The 16,642-nt window shown below is 42.7% G+C and overlaps 2 protein-coding genes and 1 non-coding gene across 3 annotated transcripts; 2 read left to right on the top strand and 1 right to left on the bottom strand.

Moving 5' to 3' along the window:
- Window positions 1-200: 200 nt before the first annotated feature.
- LOC124674627 (protein enabled homolog) lies at window positions 201-6,502 on the top strand. Its single transcript, XM_047210670.1, has 8 exons — window positions 201-292; window positions 395-597; window positions 2,237-2,484; window positions 2,801-2,971; window positions 3,083-3,239; window positions 3,925-4,064; window positions 4,168-4,203; window positions 5,184-6,502. Exons 2-8 carry the CDS (start codon window positions 474-476, stop codon window positions 6,069-6,071), a joined length of 1,764 nt encoding a protein of 587 aa, XP_047066626.1. The 5' UTR covers window positions 201-292; window positions 395-473; the 3' UTR covers window positions 6,072-6,502.
- Window positions 6,503-9,313: 2,811 nt separating this feature from the next.
- Window positions 9,314-13,181, bottom strand: LOC124676193 (ABSCISIC ACID-INSENSITIVE 5-like protein 2). The gene is made up of 4 exons (XM_047212265.1): window positions 13,030-13,181; window positions 10,643-11,564; window positions 10,169-10,240; window positions 9,314-9,639 (listed from the first exon to the last, which is right to left on the bottom strand). Exons 2-4 carry the CDS (start codon window positions 11,426-11,428, stop codon window positions 9,556-9,558), a joined length of 942 nt encoding a protein of 313 aa, XP_047068221.1. The 5' UTR covers window positions 11,429-11,564; window positions 13,030-13,181; the 3' UTR covers window positions 9,314-9,555.
- Window positions 13,182-16,270: 3,089 nt separating this feature from the next.
- TRNAA-UGC lies at window positions 16,271-16,343 on the top strand. The gene has a single exon. It is a non-coding gene; the product is annotated as a tRNA-Ala (tRNA).
- Window positions 16,344-16,642: the final 299 nt, after the last annotated feature.

The raw sequence follows: 16,642 nt of genomic DNA on the forward strand, positions 1-16,642 counted from the left end.
GTTCACAAGATTAATCATGTCTATCTCCTTAGTACACTTTTGCAATTATTTGCTCGTTATTTTAATAAATAAAAAACCTTAAATCCTGAATTTTATAGCAGCTTCATCATCATCATCAGCAAAGAAAAGGCAGAAAAACTCCCCAAAAGGGGAAGAAATACACACACCCACAGAGAAACCACCCCAAAACCAGAGGAAACCCTTTCGTCTCGCCCAGCCCCGCCCTTCCCCCTTCCCCGCCCCATCTCTTCCCCTTCGCCGGCAAATTCAAGCTCCGGAGCTCGCAACCGTGGTGCGCACCTCTCTCCCTAGGATCTCCGATAAGCTCCTCCTTCACCTCAGCTTTCCGGGATTTCTGATATGTATTTTTTTCCGCGATTTTTTCTGCGCCAAGATTGGCTCGATCTTGCCCGCCGAGGTAGTACATATTCCTCTAGGGTTTATCGGGTCCGCGACGGAGCGGACCCGCCGTGATGGCGGCCACGAAGGCGGATGCTAAGGCGGAGCCGACTGGCGGCGGCGGCGGCGGCTCGTTCACGGAGGAGAGGCTCTCCGATAAGCTTGATAAGCTCAGCAGCTCCGCTGCGAGCATCCAGAGTATCCTTCTTTCAATCTATTTTGGAACGTATTTTATCGCACGCTAGGAAATTCAGCAGCGCAGCTCGTGGTTTCTCCTGCTTGTAGTCTTGCTTGATTCAGTATTCTGGTGAAATAGAGCCCTAAACTGCAATGTGGAAGAGTAGCAAACAAACTAACCTGGAATGTCCCGTTTGGTGTTCCATCTACCGTTCCCTGCACCATTTTATTGGTTAATTTGCGGGGTCTTCTTTTCCCCACAAATTTGTATAGTATTATTTGCTTGTTGGTGTGCACGAGTGGAACTCATAAGACTGCACATGTGTATTAGGTTACCTGACTAATATTGCTGTAGCTCGGTCATGTATCTTCTCGGGCTTCTTATAGGAGAATTAGTTCCGTGTATTTGTCTATTTGAAATGTATTTAAATGAGCCTGGGCACACGTTTTGTTTGTCCAGTGAGTTTTGTGGTGTATCAAGTTTGTGTCAGATTTTTTGGTCTGGAAAAAGTTTGTGTTATATTTTCGGTTTGTTGACTACTTGTGTTTGCACAGTCAATGTTTTTTTCCGCTATTGTTTTTAGTCCCGGGATAAAGATATTTGGCACTCTGCCTTTAATGATGGTTTCTACACGAAATGACATGGGATGGCAGGAACTCCTAGGACTCTAAATTGCTGTGCAGTACTCTAGGTTACCTGGGCTTGTCGTAGCTTGGTTAGCAAATTAAGCCAGCGCAATTATTGATACGTTGTCACTTCCTTTAATATGGGATTAAAGTACAAATCTGGTTCGAAAGATCAAACTAGTTCCTTCTGCTTGCCAGTCGACCTACCCCACCCCACTTGGTTAGTTGCTTGAACAATCTTTGTGGTGTTTTTTCTGATGGTATGTATCTATATTGTGTCAAAAACAGATTAGAAGTTGCATTTTACTGCACTGATCCATTCTATTGGCAAAGCATCTCAACATTCTTTAATGTTGTTGATGAATGAACCAGTTCGGTGAATTATATCTCAATTACACAAACTACAATAGAAAATTGTTGGAAAAGGAATAATTGGAGTTTGAGTAAGAAGAGAGCATTCATCATGCAGATGCTTTCCCATATGGACTATAAAAATGTGGATCATAAGATTGTTTGCATGGCTTTGTGCTTGTTTCTTATATAAGGAAGGGTTGGCATGATATGCTATATGCTACGTTATACTCAAGTTAATATTTGTCTATCAATATCAATCTTGTAATAAAATCTTGTGAAGTTACCAAAGTGTGTTTCTTGCAAATGCTTCAATCACTTTCTTAAGCATAATATCCCCTCCTTTTAGGTCCTCAGGTATTAAATATGCAAGAACATTAATTATCAAAGTCAAACTGAGTGATTAAATTGCAGTATATTAACATGTGATTGGCTGGGTTGCAGATCTAGCCTATATTAACATGTGGATGTATGAGTATATGTCCCACTTTCTTATATGATTGTATATTCAGCTTGGATTTATGTACATTGTGTGCTCTTATCATGTCTTCATATCACATTGTTTGATCGCTTCCTTTCTGGAGTATCAAATGTCAACTTAATTTATTTGCTTCCTCTTATACTATGGCCGTACAATATATACTGCCTTTGGTTGTCTATTGTATTCCTTTATTCAAAGCAGCACTTTCAAATTGGTGCATATTTCATCGGAGGAGAGCCAAAAGGGTTGTCGATACATGGGAGAAGCAGTTTAATAATGCAACAACTGATAAGAAAGTGTCTTTCCTGTATCTGTCAAATGACATCCTGCAAAATAGCAAACGCAAGGGAAGTGAATTTGTGAATGAGTTCTGGAGGGTTCTTCCTGGGTTACTGAAAGATTTCTATGAAAATGGGGGACAAAATGGAAAGAAAGTGGTGGCAAGACTAGTAAGTTGCTTTTCTTTCATAATTAATTTCCTTCAATCCAGAAAGCCTATCTGTTCTCTAGGTTTGTCCAGGAACACTGAGGGGTGAAAATGTGTTGGTGCCATCATCGTGCTACAGTTACCATGACTTACATGTTTTGGCGAAGTATTATAATGCATATCCTGCTGTTGTTTTATGTTATGTAATTCGTCTATTATCCTTATATTCTGACTAAGTGGCCAAAATTACCTTTTGTGGTGAATTTAAGAAATGAATTCATTAATGTGAGTGCAAGGCCATAAAGTAACTTCTCAATTTTGTTGGTTTGTATCTACAGATAGGGATTTGGGATGAGCGGAAAGTTTTTGGAACGCGCAGTGAAAGTCTGAAAGACATTCTTAGTGATAACCCCCCCATATTGAATAAAAACGACACAAGTTCAAATCCTACCTCCAAGCCCTCTTCAGTTTCAAATTGTGCTCAGAAGGATCCAAGTCCAATAATAAAAGTAAATTGCCCTCCAGTGACAGATTTTTTGTTCCTTGTTCTTACATTGATTCAGTATGTTGGGATGAATTTGAGAGTGACAGCTCTTCTTGTTGTTTGTTTTTCACTGTAGAAACTAACTGTTAGCGGGATGCCTGAAAAGATAATAACTGCGTACCAATCTGTATTTGATCAATATTTTGACGAAGACACGGCTTTAAACAAATGCAAGACTACCGTGAGTGCTTTGGAGAAGATGGATAAAGATGTAGATGAGGCTTGTACTAATGGTAAGGATTTTGCTTGCTTCACTAGTTCCGAATATCAGGGACAACCGACTGCCATTGTGGAATGTTTCTATTTTATTTCTTGCGCTCTGTTATCTTGTTGTGTCTTGTGTCATAGTTGTTACAGTACGTTTGGCATCCAGTTCCAGCATTATTTTAAGCTATTTAGTAGGTGTTCTTGAGAAAAAAAAGAGGAACTGAGAGAATCTGTCCATTGATGAGTCATCATAATGTCATGATCACGTGGGCACATTAAATGGAAGAAACAATATCAGACATACATTATCTGATGTCATAAGTGATGGTCCATGCATCTGTATTCCTTTATTACATCACATCCAGGCGCTTTGCATGCTGTTATGCATCAAAATAATAGTTGTCTATTCTGTCATAATTATGGTTGCATGCTAATATCAGATTCAAAATATCTTTCTCATATTTTAGCATACAAAATTATGCTCATATTAATAGTTACCTACCATGTTTTGGAGCTATTCATCTCTGAAAATTTGGAACCCAAATTTACACTGGATTTCTATGTCTCCAAAGTAAGAAGAAAATGGACATGAAAAGGTTCTGATGCTTTTGACATTATAATACAATGTGGCATTATAAAACGATTCCACCTGATCTCCTGAGCTTAAGTATCTGATATGTAGTACTAATGCTCAAGTTATTTTTCCCATAGATATCCAGCAAGCGCCGTCACTGGTTTCCAAGCTTCAAGAACAGGAAGCAAATCTGAAGCAGTGCATTGAGCAACTTGAAAGTGTTGATGCGGCTAGAATAACCCTGATCAATCACCTAAAAGAAGCTCTTAGTGAACAGGTCCTTAGCACCTTTCTTATCATCTTCCAAATATTCTATCCTGAATGCAAATTATCTAGCTTACAAACAAAGCTTTATATTCTTTTTTGTTTATTTGTAACAGGAAATAAAGTCAGAGCTTATCCGCAATCAGTTGCAAGTAAGTAATATTCTCATACCCTCTTACTTGTTATTGTCCTTTTTTTTCTGTCATGAACTCTTGATCTTCCCTAGGAAATGACATCCAAGGTAGGTATTTTCTCTGATGCTTTTGCTGTTATTGCCCAAATAGAAGCGAGATGTTTGTTAGGTTAAATACATGATTGTGTTGTGCATTTTATTGGTTTCATCAGATCCTCATTATGGTTCGAGCCATTTCTCCATCTTGTGATAATCTGGGCGCCATTCTTGAAACTTGATGCTGTCTAAGAGCCCCATGATAGTGAATATATCTAGCCTTTTCCTGTATGATTGACATTTCAGAGTTGAAGTTGTTTACAGATTTCTGGATGAGTATTGAGTTGACTGATAAATGAACATAGGAAACACATTTAGAGTGTAGACGCACAGCACATGTACATGTGCAAAGGTGAATCCTCTGATATAATTGTATTGCTTAAAGCGTTGAACTCTCTAATAAGTTAGGTAGCAACTACTGAATCTGCCGTAGAGTTCAGCCTTATAATGGAAGGGAGTGGGCTAACCATGGCCTGATTGTGCAAGTGCGTACAAAAGTTGACTGACATATTTAGTGTCCCACCTGTAAATCTGCCTCTTACAGCTCTTAAGCTCCCATTGTCACCCTAAGGCTTTTTTTTCAATACAACAAGCCACTTCCCATTAGATTGCTTCCCGTTCCAACAATTTAATGGACATGTGCCATAGAAAAATGGGGCCGTAGTCATATTTGCTGTACCAGTTACGGGTTCTTATGAGCTGCGAAGCTGACCAGCTTGTATTAGACAGCTCAGTGGTTCTCTTGGGCGGTATATGCTTAAATGTTCACAATCCAAACATGTACCTTCTCTACGTATGTTGTATCCATTTCTATTCTTTTCAGTTATTGGTGGAGTTTTTCTATGTAGTTACAGTTAACTTTCTTCAGCATTGCTTGCGGCTAATCAGAGTTAATTGACACAGGTTGCTCGAGCAGAGGCTGAACATGCCGTGCAACTAAGACAACGATTTGGTAGTGCTCATGTCACTAGTGGGGCATGGTCTACTTCTAGTACACTCATGACTACAACTCCTACAGAGCAAACTGCAGCGATGATGCAGAATGCAGTAATAAGCCCAATATCTCCCCAGTATCAACTACCGCATCTGGCAACCTCACTCTCTGCTACAGCCAGTGCTGCAGGCGATGAGCCCAAGAAAACAGCAGCAGCAATGGCAGATAAACTTGCATCTTTGTCATCTCCAGAGCAGGTGCTCTCCTCCATTTTGGCCTCCTTTGCTGCTGAACAAGCTGCTTCCATGAGTGGTGGCTCGCCTTCTGTAGAGCTCTCTGAAGCGCCTCCAGGCTTCCCGACACCAAAGAGGCCTAGAATCGAGAATCACACGGAGGCCGGTGATATGGGTGCTCCCACTTTCTATGGGCAATTGCAACAGGCACAACAGAATGGAGCACCACCTACTTCTCTTGCAGGCATGCAGCCATTGGCGCAGATAAATCAAGCACCAGGTTCATTTGTACCACCTCCCCCTCCACTGCCACCTGCCCTGCCGTCACTTCTGCAGCAGTTCAGTCAAAATGCTGGAGGAATGTTTGGAATGGGGGGAGCTTTCGGGATGATGGCTAGCTCTATGCCACCTCCACTGCCCAACATGCCACCTCCACTGCCCAACATGCTGCCTCCACCTCCTCTTTCACCAGCTCAGAATCAGAGCCAGAGCCAGAGCCAGCAGCAGCAGTCTCCACAGGCACCGCAGCAATCTCCAACATCAAGCGGTTTCTTTCCATCACCAGGCATGGGGTTCTTCCCTCCAGTTCAGATGCAGCAATCGCCTTCAGTCCAGAGGCAATGATCACATAGGAATCGTCAGGTCAAAAAGGTGGCACCTTTGTGCTAATTTTGTATATTAAGCAATAGTTGCAGAGTGTTAGTTGGCAGGTCCGGAGGCAAGCAGGAACATCAATGCCTAGAATTCGAAAGATTTGTAGAATAGGCTTTGTGGTTTGTGTGATGTATAACTAATAACTGTTCTTTTTGTATGGGGAGGTTGGTCATATGGAGTAGTAGTTAGACTCTTCTTCGTTGTTCCATATAGTAGCTCCTTAATTAGTCTTGCGGCAAACAAATATTGTTACTTGAAGAGTTGCCCAGATGATGGAACATTGGGCTCCTCAACTTGAGAACTTAGCAGTGGTTTGATACAGATGTTATAGACATATAGTTCTCATAGATCCATGATAGATCATCATTTTTTGTTTAATATAAGTATTTGCATTTGATTTACATTTATTGATTTGATATAATATTTCATTTAATATATTGTTTCTCGTACAAGTTTTCTGTTTATCTTACATAGGTTGCTTCGTTTTGAGGTTGTGGATGCGCTGCCAACTGAAGGTAATGGCAATTCAAGAGAGCTGAAATTAGCAAAACATGGTGAAAGAGCAATGATTCAAGAGAGTTAAAATTGGGAAGACTTAGGAGCGCAGAAAATCCATGGGGGAACAGTTTCATTGTTGTAGGAAATCTAGAAAACCCAAGATTTACATGCTGAACTTTGAGCTAAACAGAAAATACAAAACTTGCTCATACCTAGTTAGTAGCTATACAAAAGGCTGATGACATAGCTAGCTAGCTATCTGATGATCGACTAACTAATTCTTCCCGGGATTAGGTATCTGCTTAGGCACCGGCTTGTTGCCGGCGTTGAACTCCACATTCGGCTTGGCTTTAGCCGCCGCGGCCACCGCACGACGAACATCGAAGGAGTTGGTGGCGGTGGCGCCGCTCGGCTGCAGCAGCAATCTCCTGGCCGTGGGACGACGACGCATGGGGACTTCTGCTGCAGCAATGCCGGTCGTCGTCGGCGCTGATGCGGCTGCGGCGTTGGTGCCCGGAAGGAGGAGCTGGAGCAAGAAGATGGTAGAGAGGAGGAGGAGGAGCGCGCTGCGTGGAGCCATTATGATCTACGAGTTGGAGTTGATAGATGAGAGTGTCGTGTGTGTCTTTATGCGTTGGCCATCACACTCTCGGTAGCGGCTAGCTACTTGGCGGGAAGGAACGTGCAGAGAACATGTTCTCCATTCTCTTTCTTTTTTCTTCTTGGCCACGGAATGGAGGAGGGAGGAGGAGTCATGAGGCATATGGAAACGTGTCACCACGAGGTCTGGATCCAGTTTCTCGAATAAAATCTTATGTGGAACCTAGTGTAGCTTCTCTTTCTGACTCGAGTCCGGCGTGCGGCTGTCGCGCCGCGTTTGGTCAAAGGAAGCAGCTTAACTAGTACAGTTCATCTGGAAAATTTTGGCTCACGTCTAAAATTACACTCCTACGTTCATTGTTCACCATTATAAGATGTTTTATACTTACTACCAGTAGTATATTTCAATATACTCCAGAATAGATACAAACCGAAATGTGAGCCACAACTGAAGACATAGCATTTTCGAAAAAACCTACAATATCTTACTCCCTCTGTTTCATTCTATAGTGCATAGTTTTTTGGTACGGAAATTAGCGCAAGAGTATTTTTTACACAAGATCCCTAGTTGAACGATTTGAGATCAACCTAAAATTTGGGAAATCCATATCTTCCTAACTTACCATAACAAATTTGGAAGCTGAACGGGGAGAGGGTAATTGAAAAAAAAGCTAAGCTACAACCTTATATTCTGAAACAAATGCCAAAAATCTATAGGCACTATAGAAAGAAACGGAGGGAGTATAATACTTAACCAAGGGGATCGTAAATAATAGTACTACTCCAGAAATTCGTCTGTCTCTACGGCAAATTTAGTTGAGCCCTCAAACATCCGGAAATCCACTTTGGCTTATAGGTGTAGATGCCGCTGCCAAATGTACGTATCTCAAAATATCTGGAAAAGAAGATATTTGGGTGTGCATCCACACATTATATGTTGGCACACCAAATTTCGCGGAAAAGACATGTATTGTGGCCTTCGTAAAAAAGAAATTTTTTTGTGCTCCGAGATATATTTTCACGATAGTTCTTTTTTGTCTATTTACAGATGCCAAGGAAAATGTCTATTTTTGCCAAACTTTATGTGAATATATTTAAAATGTATTTTTTTATTATGACTGCCTCTAGAGCTATGAGCCACTTTTCGTGGGCTGGCCACCGTCTAACCCGTACGCACACTCCACTGAAACTAAGCATATGTATGCTTCCGTACGTACATTTTCCTGCATATGATTGCCTTCTAAGAAAAATATCGCATCTTTTTTGTTTGTTGCATTGTGCTCATCTGATTGTGGTGGATTGGTCACGCCGGTTTCAGTGAAGCCGGAGTCTGGACTCCCTGATTGAGTGTATACCATGTGACGTTCATCTTTGACTAATATACAGACAACTGTTTTGATTAAAGTTAGTTTAGTGTAAGCAGCGTCATGGCATGTGATCAGATCAGACATTCACACTTGTTCTCAGTGCTGCACCGAGGATATGTAAGACTTTTTTTTTGTTCTAACCAAACCACACATATATATGTGCATGTAGTTCATAGATGCCAAAACATTTTACAGACGCAGGAAGTTCATATGAACTTCACATGAAACAGTTCAATTCCTGCAGGATCCCAGAAAGGTTTCCACATCCCAAACTAGGCGACCGATTGGATAGATCTCATATCCCCATGACATGAGCTCAGAAAAATTAAAGGGAAAATTGACATGATCCTAGCAAGAATTACATGTTTTTGGTTGGAGACCATGCAGTATAGAGAGTAAATAATGCTCATGCAGTCCTAGCTTGGAGACCAGAGTGCCTGATTTCCACATGGAAGAGGCTGGCCATGGACCATCTGTCTCTCAAGTCGTAAGTCCACAAGACTAGCTTGACCAGCTAATAATTGGCCAAGTTAACTGCCCAGTTGCTTCTTCCTCTTCAATCAATCAAATGGGACACACTTAGCCTCTTCTCTTGGACCACTGTGGTAGATGGCATGTGGAACATGGGGCATGGGGATGACTGCAAAAGAGGTTTTCTTAGGTAAACAGAACTAGCTATCTGCTGATCTGTCGTTCAGTTTAAAGTTAAACTGCTATGAAACTCTTGACTCAGGTACAAAGGTTCACTGAGGTCACCATTTGGCTGCAGGTTACATCAGCGAGTAGCACGAAACTCTGGGATTTGTGTTGCAAGAATAGTTGAACCAACCAAATATACAAATCTGAAATCTAATGGATAAGATATGTCACAAGATTGCCATCTCCCAAGGCCTTTACAAATTACATACACGCAAGCTACACATACTGCATAATTATGCGAGAAAAGAGAAAGCAAAGTAGAGACAAATCTACCAGAACAATGTACACAGTTAGAAGGAAGTTGATCTTGTTCTCCGAAGTTGCGCTTTTGGTTCTGGAGGGGGTGCAGCAGACTTCAATAGCATGTCCAACTCCTGCAAGCGAATGTGGCTGTCGTCAGTAAGGTGCGGGGAATAGTGACCAACCAAATACAAGCTCAGGCTTCCAATAGCAAGCAGCAACAGTTGTTGTACATGCATGTCGTATCAAATATAATGTACGTATGTACTCTGTACTCATGTGTAATCTTGCAACGGAAACATAGATCAAGTCAACAGAACAGGGAAAAACAACGATTCCTTAAGCAATAATATTCAACAAATATTTCTTTCAGTATCATACTTATTTGTTTATTCTTGCAGCCATTTCTTCATGAATACCATCGCTGCACTGGTATTTGCGAACCACATGCAAAGCCATGCTCAAATTTTGTTGAACACAAATGGAAAAAGGGGACAGTTCAAGGAGTAAATTACTTGGTAAAACAAGGTACTACAGTATATCCTGACACTAGAAGCGCAAAGTATACAGATGAACCAAGAACATCAGACAAAATCATGGTTTTAATAAGCAATCTAAAAGGAAATTAAGTGGGTTGTACAAAAAAGAGAGAATATGATCTACCTTCTCCCTCTTCAGCCTCGCGTTCTCCTCTTCCAGACAAGCCACCTTGCCTTCAAGCTCACTTGTGTAGGCCTAAATTTCATTAAAGGTGAGTTCCCAAAAGAGAAAATTGGCTCAGCTATACAAAGTAACATATCAACTAGAGCTGACGTGAAGTAAGATGAAGCTAGAACCAACGTAATCCTAGAATGAGTAAATCAGGGCAATAAATGTGTTATTCAGGTGTAATATAGGAACTAGCCTATTGTAGTGAGTTATAATCTAGTAAAGAGGGGTTGTTGGTTCTGTTCTTTTGCAGAGGACCGCTTGCTAGGCTCCTTGTTAACTGAATCCTGCCCCAATGTGAGAGCTAATTCAGTTTTTCTTCTCCTGGTATGTTTCTAAATCCCATCGAAGAAATTTTGATCATGCCAAACTGCTAAAAAGTTCTATAGCCATGAATTGAACTGCAAAGAGGCAGCGAAAACAAATAACCTGTTTCCTAGCTCTTGAACGTGCTGCCGATTCTCGGTTCTTGATCATCCTCTTTTGCCTCCTGTCAACAACCTTGTATACCACATCACCCGAAGACATTCGCTTACGACTAGGAGTCTGAAGATCAGAAAGTTCTAGTGATGGTGAGATACTCATTTGACTATCTGGGTAAATGGCATCCATTGTTGAAGGGATTGCAACACTCAGCGGCTGCGCAATTGACTGACGTGCAATGTACGCATCAATTGCGCTGGTTCCCTGTGGGAAATCCTGCACTCTAGTCATCAAATGAGCACCTTCTCCAGTTCTTGCAGGAGCAACTAACTTATCAGCATCCTTCTGATACTGCCCGGTAACAATGCCAGCCCTGTGCAAGAAGTCCTCAAGTGTGATCTCCCCAAGCGATATCTGTGCCTCACAACCTGAACTCCTTTCCTCGTCACTACTCTCCTGATCCTGCTGGATGTCTCTCCAGACTTCGTCCACTGTCTTCTTGCTCAATTCCCGGGGCACAGTAATACTGCTGCCCTGACGCTCCAGACCAGAAGCTGATGCACTCTGACTGCCAGAATTCCCAACACCATTTGGTAATGGAAGGTTCATGTCATCTGGAAGCACACTCCTCAAAAGGTCATCAAGGTTCATACTAAACAGTGGTGCACCGAGGTGGCCCTCTACCTCACTGAGGGTGAGGTTGTAGAGAGAGCCTTCTCTGGCTAGTGTCTGAATGTGGGCCTTGTGCTGCCTCTTGCCCGTGACGGCGGTGCCACCGCCATGGGAGCTCATTTTTCGTGATTTAGGATTGACCGACTGTAATCTTGATGATCAGTGATTCATAACATGAAAGAGAAACTTTCTGATTTTAGTAAAATCCTTGAGCACAAATTGTTCAGGTTTTGATTTGTTCAAGGAGGCAACTTTCCTGCAATTAGAAAATATATTTAAATAAGACTTGATATGCAGACAGAGAAAAACTCATGATGTTAACACGCACAATCTCACGGAATTTAATGATCAATTAGTGAATACCATATTTCCAAGCGCACTAGCATATGTATCTTTGTTAAATAAAAAAGTGTTCAACATGGAATTTAAGTAGCAAAAGGGAAGGAGAGACCCACCAATTCAAATTATTGTGCATAAATACCATCTCAATAGTTGTGCATGCTGACTGACTAGCCACCTACTAGAAACTCAAAACTGAAACCAAACCCAAAGAGCAGGTCCAGCATTATCCCGACAGACTGACTTGAAGAAGTAAAAAAATGAAGCAAACAATGGCATATATGGTCCAGTACGAGAAAAAAACATGGTAATCAAATACTAGAAATATACTTCAAATGTGTGAACTCGATCATATGTCACTGCACCATTCTTCATATTGTGCGTTGCACACTTCAAAAAAATTAAGGATTTTTGGCACATACATCATGGGATGAAGTATGAACCTGGAAATGTTGGGCACAAAATGTTCACATCTGCGTGTGTTACACCTAAAATACAATTGTGCATACTTAAAAGTCTAACTCCCTCCGTTTATTTTTGTAGGCTGTATATTGATTCGTTAATACAAGGCATTTCCCAACAATTACTTTGTTAATATGGTGTTTCTCTGATACAAAATCACAATCGTAGGAATATTTGAGTAAAAAACAAATGGACATGTTTTTCTCTGAAATTTGTTGGTTCATCTTCATCTCACATTTTTTGTTACATCTACGAGCCTTTTAATTTGTGAAATCATTTTGAAGCATGCCTGTATGGCACCAAGGAAACTATTTCCATACACCGGGGACCAAAACCTCAGTTCAATGTCCTGAACTGAGTATTGGACCAACATTTCATAAATTCTCACCAACAGAGTAAGATTAAAGAAAATCAAAGAACCATTGATCATAGTAACTACAAGAAAAGAATAAACACACCCACCAAAATGGCAGGTGTCAAGCAGTAGAAAAATGCAGTGGAAAGGAAATACGGTGGAAGAACCTGTTAGCGAAATATGTAAATTAGACACGAAATTCTGAAGTCTAAACCAAGACGACAGTCATATGGAGCATAATGAAATGGAGACGCGGTAGATCCTAAATTAATGGATCTCCAGCCAATTTTATTGTACCCCCGAAATGCTCAAACAGAGACCCAAGAAAACGCCCGCAAACGGGAAAAGAGAGAGAGAGAGAGAGAGAGAGAGAGAGATCGGTGAATTCCGCTTAATTATCTGGACAAACCGGAGCCGGGGCTGATGGCCTGCCCTGGCTTCGAAGGGAAATGGGGTAACTGATCCAATCAACCAGGTCACGGCTGATGGATCAGCCGAAAACAAATTTGGCTCGAGACGGAAAGAAAACAGAGCCGCAGCTGCGATTGGGATCAGACACACTTACTTGGAGAAGCAGCGCCGCGCCGGCAGGGGGAATCTGCTGCTCGGCGGCGATATCTCCGAGGTATCGAGAGTGGAATCTTGTTGTGGAGTCTGCAGAGAGAGGAGAAAGATGGAAGGAAAGGGAAAGCACCGGCATCGGGGAGAATATTTCTCGCGTGCAGACGACGACGACGACAGGCGGAGGTGGAGAGTGATGGCGGGCCTAATGGGAGGTCAAGACGTGGACGTGTGCTACTTGGGCCTAAAGCCAGCTTTGTCTGGGTCGGCTGCTAGCTAGCCTGATGTCACCTGATCGATCAGAGCCCAAACAAATGTTGATCTATTTTGGGTATAGGCATTTCTTTCACTCTTTCAGATCACTTTATAACAGTTTGTCCTAACTCGTGGCCAAACTTTCACGGACCAACAATTTTTTGGGATAATTAGCAAGACTAACCCAAATATCTTACGGATTTGATTGAAAAACTAACATTCTGGTAGGCTTGCATAACATTTGGCTTGTCACGAACCACTTTCGATCATGAAGGTCGAATCGGACCTTGTTTCCGTAATGTTCACCCAGTTCCTTCTAGCACGTAGCATCCCATCTGTTTCTGCAACTATGCCAACTGGGGGGCATGTAACGATGACGAACATTGGTTGGTTATTACATTTTCTTACTATGTAGAAATTATAAGCAGAAGGTGACGAAGGATAACGAAATTTGGAAGAGAGTACCCCTGCTTCACCCTAGACTCGTCAATATCTGGCTTTTCATGTCTTCTTAGCTTATTGAACATTTTGACAACACCTATTTCAAGCCAGTTTGTTTGGTGTATTCTGCTAGTTTCAACCGTCAAGAACTTTGCATATTATGGAGAGTGTTTTTTCTGAGGTCACACCTATCTGCCGATTTACGTCCAGTATTTTTGCTAGCAAGCTAACATTAGAGTCTCTTTGATTCATAGAATCCTGAAAGCGTGAATAGGAAAAACGTAGGTTGCAATATCATTTCTATTTTAATCCTACAGAATTTTATATGCATGAAAATTTGTTTGATTCCATCACAGGAAAAACAAAAGATTCCTACAAATTTAGATTTCCCATGAAAATATAGTGCAAAAGGCTCCTTAGAAAAAATTCAATGGTATTCAATCATACAACCGAACATGCACGGTAGAAAAAATTACAAAGATTTGAGTCCTATAAAATCTCCATTGATTTTTTTTTTGAATCAAAGAGTCCCTCATAATTTCCTCATATCAAAACTCAAACTTCAGTCCTTCCTCGTCAGCAAACTCAAGCTCCAACTTTAGTTCATCCTCTGCCACTAGACCTTCTAGTCATTCTTTAACAGATAGAAACTATAATCTTCTAGCAAAGTGGAAAAGAGAGAGGGAGAGAGAGACCGCAACACATGTCATGTCGAACAGCCTAAAGTAAAGAAGGACAGGAGGCAAGAGATGTGCACATACTTTCTACTAACCGGGAGGAGGCTAGGTTTGGCAATATAGTGTGTTCTATAAACTATTTTCTACTGGTGTCTATCTCAAATTATCATGCGTTATAGCGTTGGTCAGAATGAACAAAATTTAATTTTGAGAAAATCTGTATGGCATGGTAGTTTTAGATAGATATCTGCCACTAACGTAAGAGAATCAAAGCTCGATGGAGAACACAATCCTCTGACTTAGACTCAACTACTGCAGAGGGACGTTGTCATTCTGGTTCGTTCGTTTGCATCGCACAGTAGCACGTCCAACCTAGAAACAGAGCGCTTATCCGGCCCAAAGCCCAGTTCAGCAAATAATCCATTGCTCGCAGAAGAGGAAAAAAAGGACGCGTGATCTTCTAAGGGCATCCCGCGACACGAACATGAAGCTACCGTTTGCGATCGCACGGTTGAAAAATGTGTTTAGTATCGGGGTCCGACGTATAGTGATAGAGCCATCCGCGCAGACGTAAACGCGGCGCATATTTGAGCCTCGGATGTGTCTCGGCGGATGCTGTGCGCCGAGTGTCAGCACGCTTTTCCCACGGGCCCGTTTGGCAGCGACCTGTTTCAAGCGTATCGCTTCCGCGGGCGTTGCTTCGGCGGACTTCCCTTCCGCGTCGGTGCCGCAACCTTCGTCATCAATGGTGTCGCTTCCTCTGGCGGGCGGGCGGCGGCCGGGCTTCTGCGCTGCCATCAATGGCATCGTGTTCCACGCGCTCCCAACCTTTAAAAGGCGACGGCATCGGCCCTGCCATTCCCTACACCATCGACACCTCCGCTCCCACCCTCACCAGTCACCACCCCGCACCGCCGCATCACCATGAGAAAGAAGAAGCACGACTCCGAGGCGTTCGACAGCGGCGTGAAAAAGGATCTGCGGCCAAACAGGGGCCGCTCCCCATCGATACGACGCGGGTGCTTCCTCGGCGACCGATACTTCCCGTTTGAGTGGCCACCGCCGCCTCATTGTCGAACACGGGAGCCGCCGGCGTCTCCACAGGACAACGCAAATCGGACGCCAAAACGGACTCCTCTGCGCCAGCGACGACTCGCAAAGATGGATGGCGAGGTCGTCCCACATGGCAAGCTGGTCGAGCTCGCTATATCGCAATAGCCTCCTCCTCTCTAATGTCCACGGACTCGGCCTCGGCGGTGGCGTCGTCCTCGTCCACGTCGCCGCCGTCGTCGTCGTCCTCGATGACGTCGTCATCCTCGTCCTCGTCCTCGTCCCGTCGTCGTTGTCGTCGTCATCGTTGTCCACGGTGAGCTCGCGGTTGAAATAGTCGATGTTGCCGAGGTATCCCGCTCGCGAACGAACGTCGACAGAACAAAGAGGAATTCTAGATAGGAGCTTTTTTTTCTCTCAACTAGAGCGTTGAATTCATCTTCTATTTGCTGAACTGGGTTTTTGGGCTGGACGTAGACTCTGTTTCCAGAGGTTGGACGTGTTGCCGTGCGATGCGAATGAACGACTGAGAATGATCAACGTCCCTCTGCAGTAGTAGGCTCTACGTCAGAGGATCTGGTTCCACAAATTAAACGGAAGAGTGAGCCACAGCCCGATCAACCCGTAGCAGTGTAGCACTGCGTGTGGCACGGAGGAGTAGCCCGGTCAAACGGAAGAGGGTTTCTCCGTGAGTGCCTGAGTGGCGTCAGCATTCAGATCGGCCTGAGGATTCCGCTCGCCCGTGTAGTACGGCCATCATGCCAACAGTGCATTTATACGTAATCAGTTCTTTATTACTCCGTACCATCTTTTAAACAAAACGGGGATGTAGCTCAAATGGTAGAGCGCCCGCTTTGCATGCGGGAGGCACGGGGTTCGATCCCCCGCATCTCCACAGTTATTCTTGGTTTTGCCACGTCTGTTTACTTTTTGGCCTGATTCTATAAAAAAATTCTTGCACGACTGAATCAATGGATCTCGATCTTAATCTTACTAGCATGGATGGCGCGGCGTGTATCAATTTCAAATACTTTATATTTTAAGCTAAACAAAAATGATAAAAGTGTATATCTAAGTAGTCATTTTCAAATCTCCAAAAACTTGTCACATTTTGTTATTTTTGTCTAGCACAAAGTAAAAATAATTTTGGGTTGAAATTTTGTATGATTGTGAGATGTATCATTGACAATCTCC

Source organism: Lolium rigidum, chromosome 7, assembly GCF_022539505.1.
Source record: "Lolium rigidum isolate FL_2022 chromosome 7, APGP_CSIRO_Lrig_0.1, whole genome shotgun sequence".
Lineage (NCBI taxonomy): Eukaryota > Viridiplantae > Streptophyta > Magnoliopsida > Poales > Poaceae > Lolium > Lolium rigidum.

What these genes read in the sequence shown, in the direction of transcription:
- LOC124674627 (XM_047210670.1), top strand. Translation starts at nt 474, where the DNA reads ATGGCGGCCACGAAGGCGGATGCTAAGGCGGAGCCGACTGGCGGCGGC. An exon ending in CTCCGCTGCGAGCATCCAGA is followed by an intron (nt 598 to 2,236) that starts GTATCCTTCTTT and finishes TATTCAAAGCAG; the next exon opens with CACTTTCAAATTGGTGCATA. An exon ending in AGATGAGGCTTGTACTAATG is followed by an intron (nt 3,240 to 3,924) that starts GTAAGGATTTTG and finishes TTTTTCCCATAG; the next exon opens with ATATCCAGCAAGCGCCGTCA.
- LOC124676193 (XM_047212265.1), bottom strand. Translation starts at nt 11,428, where the DNA reads ATGAGCTCCCATGGCGGTGGCACCGCCGTCACGGGCAAGAGGCAGCAC. An exon ending in GTTCAAGAGCTAGGAAACAG is followed by an intron (nt 10,241 to 10,642) that starts GTTATTTGTTTT and finishes AATGAAATTTAG; the next exon opens with GCCTACACAAGTGAGCTTGA. An exon ending in CGAGGCTGAAGAGGGAGAAG is followed by an intron (nt 9,640 to 10,168) that starts GTAGATCATATT and finishes ATTCGCTTGCAG; the next exon opens with GAGTTGGACATGCTATTGAA.